Below are 20751 nucleotides of genomic sequence, written 5' to 3' on the forward strand. Positions count from 1 at the left end.
CGTGGCCTGATGCTGGAGGCTGCAGGAAGGAGGGGAGTAAGTGACAGCTGGGCTACAGGATAGGTTCCAGGGTGTGGCTTCCTTTGCAGGTAAAGCCAGTCATGCTTTTAATGTCAATTACAGATAAGGAGAAAAGAAGAGAATCTCTGTATTTTTTTCCTCCTTTCACTGTTTTAACCCCCCACAGAACACAATGGGCACAGTGATACGTCTTATCCTCCAGCGATACGGGTCTAGCAGTGAGCAATTGGGAGGTAGTACCTGGTGTGATCATATAAAAAAACCCAACCGGCCAATGAGAACATGGCCTTGGACAACATGGGCATGTCTACATGAGGGAAAACTGCAAGTTTCAGCTCTGACACAGCTTCACTGATGCTTCCCACAGAATAAGTTGTAGTTTAGAAAGGATGCAGAGATTTCTACCCCTCGTCATCTAGTCCTGCTCTGGAGCTCGAACTCAGATTCTCATGCATCACAAACTATAGTCCCTCTGCCTAGTTTGAGTACAGAACTAAGCCCATTAGTGGTGAAGAGTATGGGGACTATGACACACAGTTGAGAAGCTCCACGGGGCTATAGTGTATTTATACTCTAACCAGCTCATTGCTAGATTTTTGGAGCAGATTTGCATTTCTTTCCTGTGAGGAACCATGGGGCATGTGGCCTGGTTCAAAGGATCAGGGATGGAATGGGGAGAAGGCAGCGTGCAGAGAAACTGCTGCTGTGGGAAGCGAGGGGAATATCCACTGCACCATCGCTATGCTAGCAGTGAGGCAGATCGTAGCACCCAACGCTGTCCCAGCCGTACCACCATGTCTTGTGTGGAGTTGAAATTCTCAGCCAGCAGGACAATGCCGAGAGCCTGTGTCACATAATCCATTAGCAGCTGCTTCTTCTCTTTCAGATAAATATTCCTGACGTACTCTCTCAGCTTGGGGATCTCTGGAATAGCACAGATAGGCAGAGTTAGGCCTGGTTTATAGCTAGGATGACCTAGATACAGCACTCAGGGCTGTGAACATTTTCACACCCTGAGTGATGTAGTGAGGTCGACCTAACCCTCACTGTAGACACGGCTAGGTTGACAGCCCTGGGTGGGGCACAAGAACTGCCCATCTCCCCGCTTCTGACCGAGGCCCCGCCCTCTTCCTGCCGGACCGTGTCGAGGCCCCTGTGGTGGCCAGAGAAGCCCCGCCCCAGATGGCCTGAGTCCCGGGCCCCACTCCCGCCCAGGCCGACAGCCCAGGTCGGCTCCAGGCCCACAGTTCTGGGCCAGATCAGGCAGCCTTGGAGTGCCAGGCCTGACCACCCCAGCACTGGCCCAATGCCCACCCCAGCTCCAGAGCGCCAGCCAGGGCCACCGGCTCAGCAGTATCGCTGGTCTCAGACACGGTGTATAAGTAGAAGCTAAAGCATCTCCCGCTTAAACCGACAAAAAATTGTTCTGAAGACGTACACTGGAGAAGCTGTACCCATGTAGGGCACTACTGATGTTAAGGTGGAGCTCAATGGACAGACGGCTAAATTGCCACTGTTTGTGGTGGAAGGCAGTTACCCAGCCTTAATGGAAGGTCATGGCTTAAGAAGATCCAGCTGAACTGGGCAGAAGTGCACAGGATGGATAAAGAAGAAACAGGTCTGGCAGCTGTATTAAAGAAACATACTGCTGTTTTTGGAGAGGACCTGGGAAGTATGAAGGGAATCACTGTGAAATTGAACATTAAGCCTGAGAGCCAACCAAAATGTCTGAAAGGCAGAACTGTGCCATATGCCATCAGGCCAAAAGTTGAAGCGGACCTGGAGTTCCTGGTCAAAAATGGAGCCCAGTAACAGTTACTCACAGCCAATGGGCAACCTCAATCATTCCAATATTGAAGAAAGATGGCTCCTTTCGGATTTGTGGGGATTTTAAGGTCATTGTTAACCGGGTGTTGGATGCAGAGCAATACCCTCTTCCCCCCATTGATGACCTCTTCGCTGGCAGCCAAAAATTCAGCAAGATTGATCTGAGTCAGGCGTATTTACAGATGCACATCGATGAGAAGTCCCAAGAGCTGTTGACTATCGTGACATATAAAGAGCTGTACCGATACTGTCGCTTTCCCTTTCAAATAATGTCTGCTCCAGCTTTGTTCCAGAGGACTATGGACCAGATCTTAGTGGTTTGCCAGAAGTCCAGTGCTATCTTGATGACATTCTGGTCACCGGTCACTGGCAAGAATGAGGAGGATCACCTTAAGAACTTGGAGGCTGCCCTTCAAAGACTGGAAGAGTATGGCCTACGAGTCCGCAAAGACAAATGTGAATTCTTCCAGCACTCTGTGGAATATTTGGGACATATCATAGATGCTACTGGCCTCCATAAGGCTCCTGCAAAAGTAAAGGCTATTGTGGAAGCTCCACCTCCTCAAAATGTAAGCCAGCTTCACTCTTTTTTAGGACTATTGAACTATTATGGAAAGTTTATTCCATAGTTAGCAACACTATTAAAACCACTACATGAACTCCTTGACCAGAACAAGGTCTGGAAGTGGACTGAAGCCTGTGATGTTGCATTTAACAAGGCTAAATACGCATAGCTAAATTCAGAGGTTCTGAGGCATTTTGATCTGTCCTTACCTCTACTTCTGGCCTGAGATGCCTCCCCTTTTGGAGTGGGAGTGGTCATGTCACACATTTTGCCTCATGAATCTTAAGCAAAGCAGAAACTAACTATGCTCAAATTGAAAGTGAAGCACTGGGAATCGTTTTCAGAACTCGGAAATTTCACCAGTACCTGTTTGGATGGAATTCACATTTCTCACTGACCATCGACCTCTAACAAATTTTTGGACCATGCACAGGCATTTCACCAATGGCTGCTAGTCATATGCAACGATGGGTATTGTTGCTTTACACACACACAAGATCAAATATCGAAATCCACTCTGCACTGCAATGCAGATGGTCTCTCAAGGTTACCTTTACCAGTTAAACATCAAGATATTAGCCAGAAAGAAATCTACTTTGAACAGGTAGAGAACACACCCATCACTGCTACTCAAGTAAAGAAGGCAATTTGTGTTGATTCAGTACTACCCCAAGTAATGACCTACTGATGCATGGAACATCTCTTCAGGACCCTCAGGTCTCACCCGACCTTCTTCCCTACATGTCCAGGAGGATGGAGTTATCAATCCATTCTTGTTGCTTGTTGTTGTGCGTCATTATTCTACCACTACTGAGATCACAGATATTAGAACAGTACATTCAGGTCACTGTGGAGTAGTGCGCATGAAAGAAATTGCACAAAGCTACTTTTGGTGGCCTGGCCTGGACAGTGCCATTGAAGCGAAGGCAAGAGCTTGTACTTCATGTCAGAGTGTGAGGAACGTGCTTCAGTTGGTGCCCCTACACCCTGAGGACTGGCCTGAAAACTCATGGCAGTGTATTCACGCTGAATTTGCTGGCCCATTTGAAGGAAGCATGTTCCTGGTTGTTTTAGACACCCACTCTAAATGGCCAGAAGTCTCTGTAATGCCGTCCACTACTGCTGAAAGTACTATCCAGAAACTATGTGAAATCTTTAGTTGTTTCAGTCTGCCGGAACAACTTGCAAGCGACAACGGACCACGGTTCGGCTCTCAGGAGTTTGAAAATTTTATGAAAGAAAATGGGATACCTCACATCACTTCAGCACCGTATCATCCACCCACCAATGGATTAGCAGAAAGGTTTGTGCAGACCATGAATCCAGCTTTAAGTTCTGCAAGGGGACATTCCTCCATTCAAAAGCGTCTGGACACCTTCTTATAGAAACACACCTCATGCTACGACTAAAGTGTCCCCGGCCTTTCTAATGATGGGACGACAGCTGCGCACATTCTTTGATCTGCTGAAACCGGCCAAAGCACAACAAGTTGTGCAACGTCAACAGCAAACCCAAGTCATCAGAGGTGCACACAGAGCAAAAGACCGAATCTTCAGTCCTGGACAGCCTGTCCTAGCTTGTAACTCTGCTTCTGGAGCTCAGTGGGTCTCTGCGACAGTCATGGCCCAAACAGGACCAGTTTCCTACATTGTCCGACTGCAGATGATCTCACCTGTCAGCGGCATGTAGATCAATTGTTGCCAGGTCATACATGTCCCAAAGACACATCTCCAGTTGAACTGCCTGATCTCACCATTACAGGTGAGATATCAAGCTGAGAGTAATCCATTCTCGACTACCCTTCTCCATCCACCTCTGCAGCAGATTCAGCCCCCTCCCCTGTTCGAGCAGATACAACATCCTCCCCTGTTCGAGCTACGAGTCCTGAGCCCATTGTTAGACTTGCACCAATAACACCTTACGATGCAAGAAGACCAGAAGTCTGCCGTAATCCACCTAGAGAGAGAAGGCCTCCTCAGTGGCTGGATCTTTAGCTAGGGTAAACCCACATTATGGGGCAGAATAATCCCTGGGGTGTAACCAGAATATGAGGCAGGCTACCCACATTCCCTAGTTTAGTGGTTGTTCTGTTAAATGGCCGTTTTCATTAGGGGAGGAGGAATATATTGTGTATTTTGTGTCTTGCCTTATTCCCTAGGTTTCTGTAGCAACAGAGTTTAGCTTATTGCCATAGCAATAGAGTGCAACTATTAGGGGATAGCTCAGCCAGTCCTGGCTGGTTTTAATGTAGTTCAATAAAGACTTTTCATGGGTTTGCATCTCTCTGTGTTCCGTACTGATTTCTCTCTAAATACAAGTACTTTCCAAGGATTTAATATAACAGTAACCTATTCCAGTGTTTCACCACCCTCCTAGTGAAAAAGATTTTCCTAATATCCAACCTAGACCTCCCCTACTTCAACTTTAAATGAAAATCAGTCCCAGCACTGACCCCTGGGGCACTCTACTTATTACCGGCTGCCAACTAGACATCGAGTTGTTGATCATCACCCGTTGAGCCCGACAATCTAGGCAGCTTTCTATCCATCTTATAGTCCATTCATCCAATCCATATTTCTTTAACTTGCTGATAAGAATACTGTGGGAGACTTTGCTAAAGTCAAGGAACATCACACCCACTGCTTTCCCCACATCCACAGAGCCAGTCATCTCATCATAGAAGGCAATCAGGTTGGTCAGACATGACTTGTCCTTGGTGAATCCATGCTGACTGTTCCTGATTACCTTCCTCTCTTCCATGTCTTCAAAATGGAGTCCTTGAGGATCTGCTCCATTATTTTTCCAGGGACTGAGGTCAGCCTAATTGGCCTGTAGTTCCTGAGATCCTCCTCCTTCCCTTTTTGGAAGACGTGCACTATATTTGCCTTTTTCCAATCATCTGGGACATTCCCCAATCGCCACGAGGTTTCAAAGATAATGGCCAATGGCTCTGCAATCACATCAGCCAATTCCCTCAGCACCCTCGGATGCATTGCATCCATCCCCATGGATTTGTGCATATCCAGCCTTTCTAAATAGTCTTGAACCAGTTCTTTCAGCACTGAGAGCTGCTCACCTCTGCCCCATTCTGTGCTGCCGAGTGCAGTAGTCTGGGAGCTGACCTTGTATGCGAAGACAGAGGCAAAAAATAATTGAATACTTCAGCTTTTTCGACATCTGTCACTAGGTTGCCTCCCCCATTCTGTAAGGGCAGAGACAATGTGGCAGGGACTGTCTCTTATGTGCATATAGAGCACCTAGCAGCACAGAGCCCTGATTGTGGTTGTGGCCGCCAGGTGCAATTGTAATACAAATAATAATAATAAATGTAATCCCCACAGTTTGGGGAAAAACTTCTGCACATTTAGAGGCTGCTTGGAACCAAATTCCTGCACCTGTGAAGTTCGCCCATCACCAGTAAGAGGTGCACATGGGAGATGCAGAGTAAGTGCCTTACACAATGAAATCTTAGCAATTCATGTTGAAAGAACATTTGCATGTTACCTGTCTCTTCCTTAGTGAGATACTTCTCTCGCCAGTATTCTTTGGCACTGACTGTGTAAACTAGATCAGGCTTATGCAGAATTTCTGAATCACTCGGCAGTGTTTTCTAAAAAAAACAGAGAGAGACTATTTAAAAAGTGGGGTTATTGAATCAGCTTTAGAAAAACCCTATTGTCACTGTCTAATTGCACCCCAGTTAGCGCAATAAGTGATGCAATGAGTGTTAATTTAATCAGTTGTGCATCCTGTGAAGGGAAAAGAAGATGGGGTCTCTGTTTCTGCTGAGAACTGATTTTTAGAAATGGCTGCAAAAGCCTGAGATTGAAAGTGCCTTTCTAGCAGAAGTTTAAATCTTAGCATGTTAAGGGTTAACAAGATAGTTATAGAACTTAGACGCCAGCAGGAATGGAATGCAGAGAAAGACCTTGTAACTTAGATAAGGAAAGTTGCAAGTACTGAGCTAAAAAAATTCCTGAATGGGTAGTTTGTTTAGTGTGTATGACCATGGAAGTTGTGACGTATAAAAATTTCTGTGGAACTATATAAGCTGTTAGAATTTAGTTTTAAGCTGTCATTCCTTACATTTGAAGGGACCACTTTCTTTACGTAAAGAATAAACTTTGATTTTGCTAATCTGTTCTTTGGCTAATTCTGAACCATCCGCTAAGGCAATGGACATATTAGTAAGGACCCCTGAGTTTGGATTCTTCCACAATCCTCAACCTACCCATTCACATCACGGTCCAGTTCAAAACTGCACTCCCTCACTCCCTTTAGCAGCATACTCCTCTGTCTCATCACACAATCTCACCATTGTTGGTGCAAGAGCCTCTTCCTCTGCATCTTCTGCCACTAAGAACAGTTTCGTGAACATCTCTGCCTCATTAGTGTCCCAGCTCATCTATCTTCCTTTCTGAGGTCTTCTTTCCTCTCTCCCTACGTTACTGGCTTTGTTTAAGGAATGCTTTGTGCTGCAGACAAACATTGCATCTTCAATTCCTAATTCTGTATTACTGTGGAGCGATTTGATGTGGGTTGTCAATTTTTCATTGAGCAAAGACTGAATTGAGGCTCATCTTTGTCTATGCATTGACTTTAGTGCCTCGATCCCTTATTTATGACTCAGAATCAAATCAGAAAGGATGGTCAGTTCCAAACACACAGGTTTTCATCACTTGAGGTAAAGAAGAGATCCCTGATGGAGTTTTCAGAAGCATCTAACAAGGTTAGGCAACTAAATCCATTGAAAGTTTGTGGGAATTAGGCAGTGAAGACCGAGATAGATCTGGCCCCAGAATTCATTAGGACTTGGAACTTTGTATGTTAACATTGAGGTTTTTATACTATAATTGAGACCATCTAGAAGTCATCACATCTCATGGGAAAACACTTGGTAATAAATATTAGTCCAAGGACCATCACATTTGCTATTGAAATATAATAGGAATAGGTTTCCAATAACTGGAAAACCCACTGCTATATATTTTACCTCGAGTTTTTTCTTCATTCCACGGCTTTTCTTCACTTTCACGGTTGTGTTCCTCTCTAAAATGGCATCATGTTTGGTTTCGATAGGTATCTACATTTGGAAAGGTAATGAAGTTACTATAGGTAGTACCCCAAAATGTTCCCACAGGTTTTGAAGCCAGCTGACCCCATCTAATCTGGTTTCCAACAAAACACAGGACAATCTTTACCCACCAATTTCTACATCAAGCCCAGAACTTCTGTTTGAGCTAGAGCAGATGTTTTAGGGCTTGTCTACATGAAGCAGTAATGTCAACTAAAGGGATGTGATTTCTAGAGCCTACTAACATGTTGCACATGAATTAGTCCTTGTGGACTCTGCCGGCCTGGACTAGAAATTCCCTAGTGTGATTTAACATATTGCTGTTTGAAACAGTACTACGTTAGTAAGAGTCAGAATGAATTTGTCAAAAACAAGTCACATCAGCCGAATTTAATAGCATTCTCTGACAGGGGAAGAAGCCTTGTGGATGGGGAGAAGTGGTAGATGTGGTTCATCTTGACTTTAGTTCGGTTTTTGATACTGTCTCACATGACCTTCTCATAAACAAACCAGGAAAACAGTCTAGATGGTTCTACTATAAGGTGGGTGCATAACTGGTTGGAAAATTGTTCCCAGAGAATGGTTATCAGCGGTTCACAGTTAAGATGGAAGGGCATATCGAGTGGGGTCCGTGGTCCAGTTCTCTTCAATATATTCATAAATGATGAAGATAATGGCATAGAGAGTACACTTAAAGTCTGCAGACGATACCAAGCTGGGAGGGGTTTCCAGTGCTTTGGAGAATAGGAGTAAAATTCAAAATGATCTGGACAAACTGGAGAAATGATCTGAGGTAAATAGGATGAAATTCAATAAGGAGAAATGCAAAGTATCCACTTAAGAAGGATCAATCAATTGCACACGTACAAAATGGGAAATGACTGCCTAGGAAGAAGTAGTGCAGAAAGGGATCTGGGGTTGTCGTGGATCACAAGCTAAATTTGAATCAACAGTGTTGCAAAAAAAGCGAACATCATCCTAGGATGTATTAGCAGGAGTATTGTAAGCAAGACACGAGAAGTAATTCTGCTCTACTCAGCACTGATAAGGCCTCAAATGGAGTATTGGGTCCAATATGGGTGCCACATTTCAGGAAAGATGTGGACAAATTGGAGAAAGTCCAGAGAAAAGCAACAGAAATGATTCAAGGTCTAGAAAACATGACATGAGGAAAAAGTGAAAAAATTGGGTTTGTTTAGTCTAGAAAATAGAAGACTGAGGAAGGACATAACAGTTCAAGTGCATAAAAAGTTGTTACAAGGAAGAAGGAGAAAAGTTGTTCTCCTTAATGTCTGAGGACAGGAAAGTAGCAATGGCTTAAATTGCAGCAAGGGAGGCTTAGGACGGACATTAGGAAAAACTTCCTATAGGGTAGCTAAGCACTGGAACAAATTGCCTAGAGAGGTTGTGGAGTCTCCATCATTGGAGGTTTTGAAGAACAGGTTAGACAAACACCTGTCACGGATGATCTAGTTATTACTCAGTCCTGCCTTGAGTGCAGGGGACTGCACTCGATGACCTCTCGAGGTCCCTGCTTGTCCTACACTTATAGGATTCTATGTTGAAGCCCACAGGGAACTTCTAGTGCATGCTGGCAGGATGCACATGGACCAATTAATGAGTAGCATGTTAGTGCACTTTAGGAATCACACACAACCCCATAGTCCACATTATTGCTCTGTGTAGACAAGCCCTTTGAAAGATGGAGTCTTTACATCAAGACTGACTAAGTAACCATCCCACCCTAGGTAAGTTGGGAATAACAGCCCTGCCTCACAGGGGTGAGGGGATAAATTGAATAATGTTTGTGACATGCTCAGAGACTACTAGGATTATGACTATAAATAAATAAACCCATATGGCTGAGTTCACTTAACTTTGTTATGAAGGCTGCCTAAATTCTAACGTTTTGCATTCCTCAGGGTTCACATGTTTAGGAACAACCCTATTGTTCCCATTTTACAGATGGAGAAGCTAAGGCACAGAGACATGCCAAGGAATACACTACGAATCTGTGAGATGGGATAAGAACAAGGGACTGCCTGGCTTTCACACCACTGGACCAGGCTGCTCTTAGGATATTTACCTGATTCCAGCTGATGATCTACTTCCTTTCTGAACTACAAATGCTGATAGTTCTTGTAATTTTATCCTGACTGTGGGCTAAACTGCATTTTTCTTAGCCACACAAGGCGAATGGGGGTGCTCATGTGTGGAGCGTGAGCAGGCGATACCTAGACTGGGCCCCATGGATGCTATAAATGCCTAATTTAAAAAAAAAATTAGCCCTGCAGCTCCTCTTACAGTAAGCAGGAGTCTTGCTGGTGCAGCCCTTTGTATTTAGGAGCCTAGGGGATAACACCATCTTCAGAAGACAAATCAGTTACCTCTCAGTTTTGTTCATGGAGTGTCTTCAATTTTAAGACTACCTTTTTTTTTTTTTTTTTTTTTTTTTTTTTTAAGTCTGCAAATACTCACGTTATTCACTTTTCTTTCCCTGGAAAAAAATGAAGAGGACACATTTAACCAGGTTTGACAAATATCCTGTCATGCCCCTTGCACATAAATCTGTGCAAGGGTTTATTGGAAGGTGAAAATACACAGTCTGGAAAGTGGGCTTTAGTGTGTTCATAGACATTGCCAGCCTGGATCAGACCCAAAGTCCACCTAGCCCAGCATCCTGTCCCTAGCAGTGACCAGCACCAGGTGCTTCAGTGGAAGGTGCAAGAATCCCTGTAGAGGACAATTACAGAATGACCTGTTTCTTCCTAATGCCTGTGACACAGAGGTGAATTGGTGGTTCACAGCTCTCGTCAGCCTGACATACTGGCTCCCCCTGACACACTGATTCTCCTATAGCTCCAGTGTTATTTTCGGAAGAAGAGGATCAGAGTTCTATCCCTGCTACTGCTGTGACGTTCTGGGTGGTTACTGCAGCTGGGCAGGTGACATTGGTGAAGTGTTGGGTGGTGAGACATTGGGTACATTCAAATGAAAAGACTGCGATGGCAGATTTCACATAGTTTAATTGCAAAGTAGAGGATGCTTTTCAATCCTCAGCTCTCACGTTCAGTTCCTGCTGCCGACTCTCCCAGGGGCACAGTGTTATACACACAGATACCTACACTTTCATCCTGTCTAGACCAGAGGTTCTCAAACTACAGGAGGGCCCCCCTGAACTGGGGGTGTGGAATATATTCTAGTGAGGCCATGAGAAGCTTTAGGAAAAAATAAACTTCCTGCGCACATTTTACCCACAGTGATGAATAACTAGCAAAGCTGATTCCTCCAGACATATAAAGTCCTCAGATGGTGCTGTGCATCTGACTCTAGATGGCGCTGTGCATTCTGATGGATTTCTGTTACGTTTGCATAGCGTTATACAAAGTCGTTGCCATCTGCCCGTTAATCCATTTGCTGCGATGCAGTGTGCACATTTAATTGTAAGCAAACTCGCAGTTTTGCTTTTGCTCTTATTGCAATGGATCGTTGGGTCTGGCTGAATCAATGCCTTACTGAATGTCATGTTTAGTGAGATTTGCATGTTGATTTATTTTTTCCCTGTACATGCACTTGTGTGGCAGAAGGGTGGGTGTAAACTATTACTAGACGCAAAGAAGGGAGGCGTTATCAAATACATTTGAGAACCACTGGTCTAGACCAAGACTGTTGTTAGACACTGAAAACACCTGCCAGAACAAACGCCAGATGCTTCAGAAGCCGATGGGTGAACATGGACTGGCCGGTAGCTAGAAGGAGGGGCTGCAGGAGGAAGACGGGCAGACAGACTGTACATATCTGAAGGAAGGACTTTTGCACTTCCTGAAGCCCGGGGATAGACTATTCCACTACCTCAGGTATTCCTTCAGATGCAGCTTATCAGACTTGGTGACCACCAGGGCGATGTCGCTGCACATCCCGCCTTGGTAAGCTTTGATGCTCTCAGTCAGCAGCACTTCATGCACTTTGTCCCCCACAACTCGTTCGATGTCGCTGATAACCCAGATGACTGAACATTTATTGATGCTCTTAAGGAGAACAACAGAGAGAGAGCGTGAGAGAGAGAATTATATCTGGAAGGGAAAAGGCAGCCAGGTGCCATCCTGCAATAAGTGGAGCACCCTCGATTCCCCACTGACGGCCATGGCAATGAGGAGCGCTCAGTCTCTGCAGGATTGTGCTAGTAATTTGAGCCCCTCGTTCCAGTCCCCCAGCTATGATGCAACTGTGCCATTCAGGACAGCACTAGCAGGAGTTCGAAGTTCACCTCTAGGGATATGTCTACACAGCAATTAGACACCCGTGGCTGGCCTGAGTCAGCTGGCTTGGGCTATAAAATATCTGTATAGACATTTGCATTTGGACCACAGCCTGAGCTCTAGACCCCACAGGAGGGGGGCGGGGTCCCGGGGTCTGGGCTGCAGTGAACGTCTACACAGCAATTTACAGCCCCATGTCCCGAGCTGGAGTCAGCTGACCTGGGCCAGCTGCGGGCGTGTAATTGCTGTGCAGACATTCAGTGGGATAGCCCTAGGGGAGAGAAGATAAAGGAGCATGTGATCTCTGCAGGGTCTGCACTTCAGAAGAAAACCATCAGTCCCCCAGGCACGTGCGGAGGTGCTATGGGCCTGTGATGCTATGGGAATCCAGCAGCAGCAATGATCCCAGCTGGGAAGCACCTTTAGCTAATAGCAGGGGTGCACCCTCAGGTGCTGATTCTGTCCATACCACTAAAGCCTTCCCCAGACCCAAGAGCACATTGCCCTCTCCAGAGCTTTGCTCCCTTCGTTACACTGGAATGGTGATGTTACAATCAGTGTTTAAACACTCTCCAGCCAAATAATGTCTCAGCATTTCCTCCCACACAGCGCAGAGCTGGCAAGTCACCTCTTTCCACATTTCATCCCTTTTGCTGTTGTAATCTCCTGTCCCGGGAATATCCATAAACACGACACCTTCCGGAATCACATCTGACTTCGGAATCGTCACTTCCACGTATTTGATTAGTGGCCAGAGTCGCATCTTGGTTCTCACGTCATCCTGTGCTGGTTCCTCCACATCCTTGTCATTGTGACACCGGATAAAAGAGTCCAGTTTGTCAGAGAGTTCTTTTGCCTGGGACACAATAAATAAATCAAACTCTGCCCCTCTATGGTGATAGGACCTTGAAGTCCTCTGTGAACAGTAATGAACTGAACAACCTTCCACGGGGGGTGTTGTGAGACCAAGTTTCATCCCACACTATTCATCCCCCACTGCACAATCACCCATTTCCTATCACTGTCTTGAATCTCTCCCCTCCTACTTTTGTTTCTCTGATAAAAGAACGACTGGATGGTAAATAGTTTGAGAACCACTGCCCTAATTCATGCAGCATGATTCACACTCGCATGTAGAACTTGTAGAATTGTTCAGCATTGTTGACTTCATATAAGTGATGTAACAAGAAAAACAATGTGGAGTTCATTTAGCTGATGACAAGAAGCAATATTTCCCTGCTTCTCCTCCCCGCCTTCTCCGCACCCACCTTCACTGTCTGAGACTGGGCCGTACTCACTTAGTCCTGCTGCTCCAGAACCCCCCTTCCCACCCATTCCTCCCCCTGCTCTAGCACCTCCCTCCCCATCCCACCCCTGTCTGGACCCCACCTATCCCCTCCCCTCCCCAGCCTCCTTCTGCTCTGGCCCCACCCTCTTCACCCATTCCCCCCACATAAGAACTGCCATATTGGGTCAGACCAATGGTCCATCTAGCCCAGTATCCTGTCTTCTAAGAGTGGCCCAGGGCCAGGTGCTTCAGAGGGAGTGAATGGAACAAGGCTCTTTATCTAGTGATTCATCCCCTGTCATCCACTCCCAATTTCTGGCAGTCAGAGGTTTAGGGAAACCCAGAGCATGGGGTTTGTCCCTGATCACCTTGGCTAATAGCCATTGATTGACCTGTCCTCCGTGAATTTATCTAATTCTTTTTTGAACCCACAATGGATTTGGATTTTATGAGCAGACAGTCACTCACCTGCGCTGCTTTGAGGAGAATAAATTTTTTGGCAGGGATATTTACTAGTAGCTTCGCTCTCAACAGATCTCCATAAGGTCTGGTTTCAGCATCTTTCCCATAGAGCGCTTGAATCTTTTGGACAGCTTCACCTACATCACCCTCTTCCTCCCCTTCTTCCTCCTCCTCCTCGGGTTTCTTCACAAGCTCCACCAGATTCTTCAGTTCCTCCTTCCATTCCTGCCAGGGCAGAGCAGGGCAAACAGGCCATTATTATCTTGGGCATTTGGGCGCTGGGCTGGGAGGTGATCCAGGTTGTTATTATGGGATAATGCAGGTGCTTGGGCTGGATTTGATTAGGGTTGTACAGACAGCGGTCGTGGATGTCAGTAGCGATGGGGGTGCCTGGAACTCGGGCTGGGTGGGAGTGGTGTAACAGCAGTCCAACTAAAGTGACTGAAGAGCTGTTTGAATGCTGAGCAGAGGGTGTGGTAGGGGAGCTGAGAAGTGGCTCAGTGCTGCAGGAGAAGGTGTGGGGAGCAGTACTGCAGAAGCAGCACAAGTGATTCCCTGGATTATGCAGCAGACAAACCAGCTGTGGTTCCAGCAGTGGGAATCCCCTCTGGCCAACTGCAAGCAAAGCAGGGAGGGAAGTGCTGTTGCTTCCTCTTGTCCATTCTGGGCCTCCTAAGCAGCAGAGAACCAGCCTCAGCCCTGTCCTTAGAGCACATGACTTCCTTCCTGGAGCCCACAGCCATCATCAGGCAGGAATGAGCCTCAGTGTAAGAAGCAGCCAGCAGGGGCCATGTGGGCCAGGCAGCCAGCCGCCCTCTCCATAAGACAGAGATTCACTGTGGAGGGGGCAGGGTTACACACCGAGCAGCCAGGATACTCTGCTAAAGAACACATCTGTCCCATCCCCTGTGCCATGCAGAGGAATCAGCCTTGCCTCTAGTGAGAGAAGGTGAATTTTTGCCTCGTAGTTTTCACCCCGGGTGTTGTTGACTTGCACAATGCATGAGGTGCAGGCTTCACTCCCTGACACTGGCAGGAAGAATTGCTGATCGATGATGGCATTGAACAGCGTGCTCTTCCCGGCCCCAGTACTGCCAAAGAGCCCGATATAAATAGGGTCCAAGGAAGACTTGGTCTTCAAAGTGAGGAGACGGTTCCTGAGAAGAAGGAGAGAAGGAGGAAGGGTTAGACAGACTCATGTATTTGGGAAGGGCCAGGCAGCTCCCTGCCTCACAAACAGAGACCCATTGCAGTCAGTGGAAAGATGCCCCCCTTCTCCCTCCCCAACTGATTTCAATGAACACTGGATCAGAGACTGGACCCTGGGCTAGTGGGAATGATAGAATCATAGAAGATGAGAGTTGGAAGGGACCTCAGGAAGTATCTAGTCCAACCCCCTGCACAAAGCAGGACCAACCTCAGCTAAATCATCCCAGCCAGGGCTGTGTCAAGCCAAAGCTTAAAAACCTCTAAGGATGGAGATTCCCCCACCTCCCTAGGTAACCTATTCCAGTGCTTCACCACTCTCCTAGTGAAAAACATTTTCCTAATGTCCAACCTAGACCTCCCCCACTGCAACTTGAGACCGTTACTCCTTGTTCTGTCATCTGCCACCACTGAGAACAGCCTAGCTCCATCCTCCCTGGAACCCCCTTTCAGGTAGTTAAAGGCCGCTATCAAATCCCCCCTCACTCTTCTCTTTTGCAGACTAAACAAGCCCAGTTCCCTCAGCCTCTGCTCATAAGTCATGTGCTCCAGCCCCCTCATCATTTTTGTTGCCCTCCGCTGGACTCTCTCCAACTTGTCCACATCCTTTTTGTAGTGGGGGGCCCAAAACTGGACACAATACTACAAATGCGGCCTCACCAATGCTGAATAGAGGGGAATAATCACTTCCCTCGACCTACTGTCAATTCTCCTACTAATGCAGCCCAATATGCTATTAGCCTTCTTGACAACCAGGGCACACTGCTGACTCATATCCAGCTTCTTATTCACTGTAACCCCCAGGTCCTTTTCTGCAGAACTATTGCCTAGCCCCTCGGTCCCCAGTCTGTAGCTGTGCATGGGATTCTTCCGTCCCAAGTGCAGGACTCTGCACTTGTCCTTGTTGAACATCAGATTTCTTTTGGACCAATCCTCTAATTTGTCTAGGTCACTCTGTATCCTATCCCTGCCCTCCACAGTATCTACCACTCCCCAGAGCTTAGTGTCATCTGCAAACTTGCTAAGGGTGCAATATACCCCATCCTCCAGATCATTAATGAAGATGTTGAACAAAACCAAGCCCTGGGGCACTTTGCTTGTGACCGGCTGTCAGCTAGACATGGAGCCATTGATCACTACCCATTGAGCCCAATGATCTAGCCAAGCTCTCTATCCATTTTATAGTCCATTCATCCAACCCATACTTCTTTAACTTGCTGATAAGAATACTGTGAGAGACAGTATCAAAAGTTTTGCTAAAGAACATGCTAAAGTCAAGGTATATCACGCCCACCGCTTTCCCCACGTCCACAGAGCCAGTCACCTCTTCATAGAAAGCAATCAGGTTGGTCAGGCATGATTTACCCTGGGTGAATCCATGTTGACTGTTCCTGATCACCTTCCTCTCTTCTAAGTGCCTTAACTTGGATTCTTTGAGATCCTGCTCCATGATTTTTCCAGGGATTGAGGTGAGACTGACTGGTCTGTAGTTCCCTGGATCCTCTTTCCTCCCTTTCTTGAAGATGGGCACTAGATTTGCCTTTTTCCAATCAGGGACCTCCCTCAATTGAAACGAGCTTCCAAAGATAATAGCCAATGGCTCTGAAATCACATCAGCCAAATCCCTCAGCAACCTTGGGTGCGTTGTATTTCGCCCCATGGACTTGTGTATGGCCAATCTTTCTAAATAGTCCTGACCCTGTTCCTTCAGCGGGATGTTCACCTTCTTCCCATTCTGTGCTGCTCAGTGCAGTAGTCTAGAAGCTGACCTTGTGTGTGAAGACAGAGGCAAAAAAGGCATTGAGTACCTCAGCTTTCTCTACACCCTCTGTCACTACGTTGCTTCCCCCATTCTGTAAGGGGCCCACACTTTCCCTAATCTTCCTCTTCTTGGCAACATACCTGTAGAAATCCTTCTTGTTCCCTTTCACATCCCTTGCTAGTTGCAATTTCAATTGTGCTTTTACCTTCCTGATTTCATTCCTGCATGTACGAGCAGTATTTTTATACTCCTCCCTAGTCACCTGACCAAGCTTCCACTTCTTGTAAGCTTCTTTTTTGTGTTTAAGCTCACCAAAGACTTCTTTGTTAAGCCAAGCTGGGCGCCTACCATATTTGCTATTCTTCCTGCACATCGGGATGGTTTGTTCCTGTGCCCTCAAGAAGGTTTCTTTAAAATACAGCCAGCTCTCTTGGATTCCTTTCCCCCTCATATTAGCCTCCCAGGGCATCCTGCCCATCTGCTCCCTGAGGGAGTCAAACTCTACTTTTCTGAAGTCCAGGGTCCATATCCTGCTGTTCTCCTTTCTCCCTTTTGTCAGGATCCTGAACTCGACCATCTCATGGTCACTGCTGCCTAGGTTGCCACCCACTTCTACTTCCCCACCAAATCTTCCCTGTTTGTGAGCAGCAGGTCAAGAGGAGCACAGTCCCAAGCTGGTTGCTCCAACACTTGCACCAGGAAGTTGTCCGCAACACTCTCCAAAAACTTCCTGGATTGTCTGTGCTCTGCTGTATTGCTCTTCCAGCAGATGTCAGGGTGACTGAAGTCCCCCAGGAGAATCAGGTTCTGTGAACTGGAAACTTTCCCTAGCTGACTGAAGAAAGCCTCATCTACCGCGTCCTCCTGGTCTGTAACAGACACCCACCACGACATCAACCTTATTGTTCTTGTTTTTAAGCTTAACCCAGAGACTCTCAACTGGCTTATCTCCAGTTTCATACTGGAGCTCAGAGCAGTCATAGTGCTCTCTTACATACAGTGCAACTCCTCCACCCTTTCGCCCCTGTCTCTCCTTCCTGAAGAGGGACCATGATCCAGTCCATGTGTCATTTCCAATGGTGCTATCAAGAGACAGGTCTGTACCCAAACCCTTCGAATGCACGAGGAGTTCAGACCTAGATCTGCACATTGTGAGGTGGGTCTGTCCATAGAGCAGGTAAGCAGAGGCCTGTGTGAGCACAGGCTATGGTGTCTAAATCATTAGTCTTTAAGGGAGAAACTGGGCTGCAGACTCACATGAGATATTTAATCTCGTCCGACATATTTTCCTGGGGCAGAGAGGCGGTCAGCTTCTCGTACATGATGTTCACAACTTTCCTGATCCTGGATTCCATATTTTCATCTGGAAGGAGGATACAATTACATGCTAGGGTTAGAGTCAGCTCTCACCAGCTACGCTGCATTGTACCAACTCAGAGCAAGAAGGGGAGAACTCCTGGGAAAACCCAGGGTGAGATGGCAGTGGTGATTCAATAGATGGCCCTTTATCCCCCTGAGCCAATGTCCCAGCATGATGCTAGCAGGTGCTGTTCTGCTAGTGCAGTAGTTCTCAACCTGCCGCCTGCGGGCTGCTTGAGGCCCAACCAGCACACAGCTGTGGCTCATACTAGATCCTCAGGCCCATACAGGCAGTATATATATATTGTGTGGATCTGGCCCACATAACAAATAGAGAGCTGCGTATGTGGCTCACAATGGTAAGTAGGTTGAGGACTAATGTGCTAGAGGCTATTTCAGGTGAGCTTTAAGAGTGAGGCCCACTGGGGCCAATTGGCAAAGGATTCGCTGTTCTTTACAAGTAACCTGACAACTCACTGCATCTAATACCCCACTTTCATGGTATTTATCCACAAATGGTAACATGTGAGATCTCTACTGGACGTTTGTAACTTATCGATACTTATCATCATATTGAGATGATGTGTTCGAGTGATATTTAATGAATAATGTTGGTATATTGAACATTGGTGCCCTTGGGTCTTCGAGTGAAAATGAACCATATGTCTCAGCGATGGCCCCGTCAAGCAGGAGGGAGTTGTCACCTTTCCCAGGCTAGCCAATTATGTAATGCGTTACTTAATTGTCTACCTTTCCCTAAACTCAGAAAAGTCAATGGAAAAACCAAAGACAAACTGTAAACCTTGAAACCACTTGGCAGTAAAAAGGAACAACAGGGCAGTGAGGGGATGGCCCGGCCTGTGAATAAAGACAAAAGACTGATTCCATAGATCACAGGATGAGTGGGGGTGGGTCATGGAAGACTTGGTCCTGGCTACCTGGGACTAGCAAGCACTGCGAAAGACTGAACTTTGGGGTGAGACTGTACTCTAGTAGCTAGGAAAGTGGCAGCTATTAATAAGTGCAGGCCCTGTAGTACAAAGAGAGCCTGAGACACAAGGCTTGGTATGAGGCCTAAGGCTGAACTCAAGTCAAGCCCTGCTAATACAAAGAAGAGTTAGCAAAAGTCAGGCCCTGCCCTGTTACAAAGCAGATGTCTGCTGTCAGATTCACTACCCACTACATGAACTTGGCAAGAACAGGGCTGGTGTTGCAAAAACACCAGGACTTCTGGGCACTAAGTATTCACAGAAACACGTTCCAGAAGGGTGGTACCAGAACACTCCGATATACGGCTATGGTGTGAACACACTCCCCGAAGGTGACACAAGGACACACTGACCCCTCTTAAAGATAAGGTCAGGATGACAGGGGGATGGATAGAGATGTTTTGATCAAATCGACAGGTACAAGGTACAGAGTGGTCACTCACCACGTCAGAGGGGCAATACGTAATTTATTTGTACCAATGTATATAAGCGGAATCTCAAAGGGGATGTCTTTGTCCGGCCGAGGGGGGAATGGAAAGTCCTGCCATTCACTGAGCTGGTCCATTGCTACGGGCATACGTGTCAGTGTTCCTGTTGAGTCTACGGGATACTAAGATTCTGCTTCATCGATAATTAACCTGCCAATGTGCCTTTGTTAATGAAAGGGATCTGTCATCTCTTTGGGCAGTTCGAGCAAGGTTTGCTGGGCTGGCTATCTGCACAGAGCCAATGTAGCACAAAGAACAACTGCCTACAGGCCCTAGTTCGTGTCTTACGACTTTCTTTTATGTCACCATTTGTTTCCATCCCTCACACTTGTTTCCAGTGGAATCTCCAGGCTTTCTTAAACTAATTCCCTTTTGTTTTGCTAGGATTGAACTGAAGTGCTGTGTGAGGAGATGGAGAGCTGGGCTAAGGTAAAACTGGGCTGGGAACAGAGGGTCTGGGATTTCTGTGGGGGTCCAGTGACCAGGGGCTGGATACCAGAGTGGGGACACTTTGAAGGCACTCGGGGGCTGGCATGCGTATATGGTCAGTCTGCAGGGCAGGGCAGACTGGTGTAGCCCAGAGGCGGGTGCTTGGGCAGCTGACAGGCTGGTTGTATTCCAGGGCCAACGCCCAGCTCACAGCGCTGGGTGACCCGAGAAGCCTCACACCTTCGATGGAATGCCGCGGCCCTGATGCCCCCTGCTGCAAGTGCCACAGAGCAGCCCCATGAATATGGGCTGTGCAGCCTTGCACCCGACCCCTGGGGAGGGAAAATGGCTTCTGTGCCTCCACCACAGCCAGGGCTGGGTCCAGTTTTGCCCTCTCCCCAAAGCCCTGAGTATTGCAGGCACAGCTCCCCACTGTCAGCAGGGGCTGGCAGTTTTCATACTTACAGGTTTTCAGGGACTCTTGCTCCTCCAACTCGAATGCTCGATACTTGTCCAACTTCCTCTTTTTCTTGGCAGATGATGGTGCATTTATATCTTCCCACTCGGCACCTTTTCAGGTTAAAGAGGCGTCCTCGTTAGCACAATCACATTAGAGATGGACATAGGTTACAAGGCTCGCTAATGACCTGAGGTTCAGTACAGATGGCATGAGAAGACACTGATCCACTTATGGGTATAAATCCATCACTGTTATTTGCATTACAGTACTGGTAGAGGCCGGGACTGTGCTAGGTGCTGTATACATATTAAGACCTGGCCACAGTTATTCATATGAACATAAGAACAGCTCATTATTACTATTATTACTTTATTATTATTATTATTATTATTTTATTTAACCCTATTTATTTTAGGGTTATTATTATTTATTATTATTATTACTATTATTACTATTACTTATTATCACTATTACCAAGCGATTCAACTAGATTCACCTCTTGGACCAGATCCCGTGCTCCACACAAGGACTGAATAAAGAATTGCCTCTCCTTTCATGGGAT

The 20751-nt window shown here is 46.6% G+C and overlaps 1 protein-coding gene across 1 annotated transcript in view; it reads right to left on the minus strand.

Annotated features, from left to right (window-relative positions):
* LOC137143949 (nuclear GTPase SLIP-GC-like) overlaps nt 1–20295 on the minus strand; it is a 37738-nt gene extending 17443 nt beyond the window's left edge. Inside the window, exons 1-10 of the mRNA XM_067534027.1 lie at nt 20195–20295; nt 17722–17827; nt 14431–14653; nt 13503–13721; nt 12375–12602; nt 11340–11515; nt 9966–9984; nt 7407–7496; nt 5918–6023; nt 812–945 (exon numbers count right to left, since the gene is read on the minus strand). Coding sequence (XP_067390128.1) covers nt 812–945; nt 5918–6023; nt 7407–7496; nt 9966–9984; nt 11340–11515; nt 12375–12602; nt 13503–13721; nt 14431–14653; nt 17722–17819 — 1293 coding nt within the window. The 5' untranslated portion in view covers nt 17820–17827; nt 20195–20295. The remainder of the gene's footprint in view (nt 1–811; nt 946–5917; nt 6024–7406; nt 7497–9965; nt 9985–11339; nt 11516–12374; nt 12603–13502; nt 13722–14430; nt 14654–17721; nt 17828–20194) is intronic.
* Between the last annotated feature and the right edge of the window lie 456 nt (nt 20296–20751).

The sequence above is a fragment of the Emydura macquarii genome, unplaced genomic scaffold (genome assembly GCF_026122565.2).
Source record: "Emydura macquarii macquarii isolate MOO-44397 ecotype Brisbane River unplaced genomic scaffold, CSIRO-AGI_Emac_v2 contig_3372, whole genome shotgun sequence".
Classification (NCBI taxonomy): domain Eukaryota; kingdom Metazoa; phylum Chordata; order Testudines; family Chelidae; genus Emydura; species Emydura macquarii.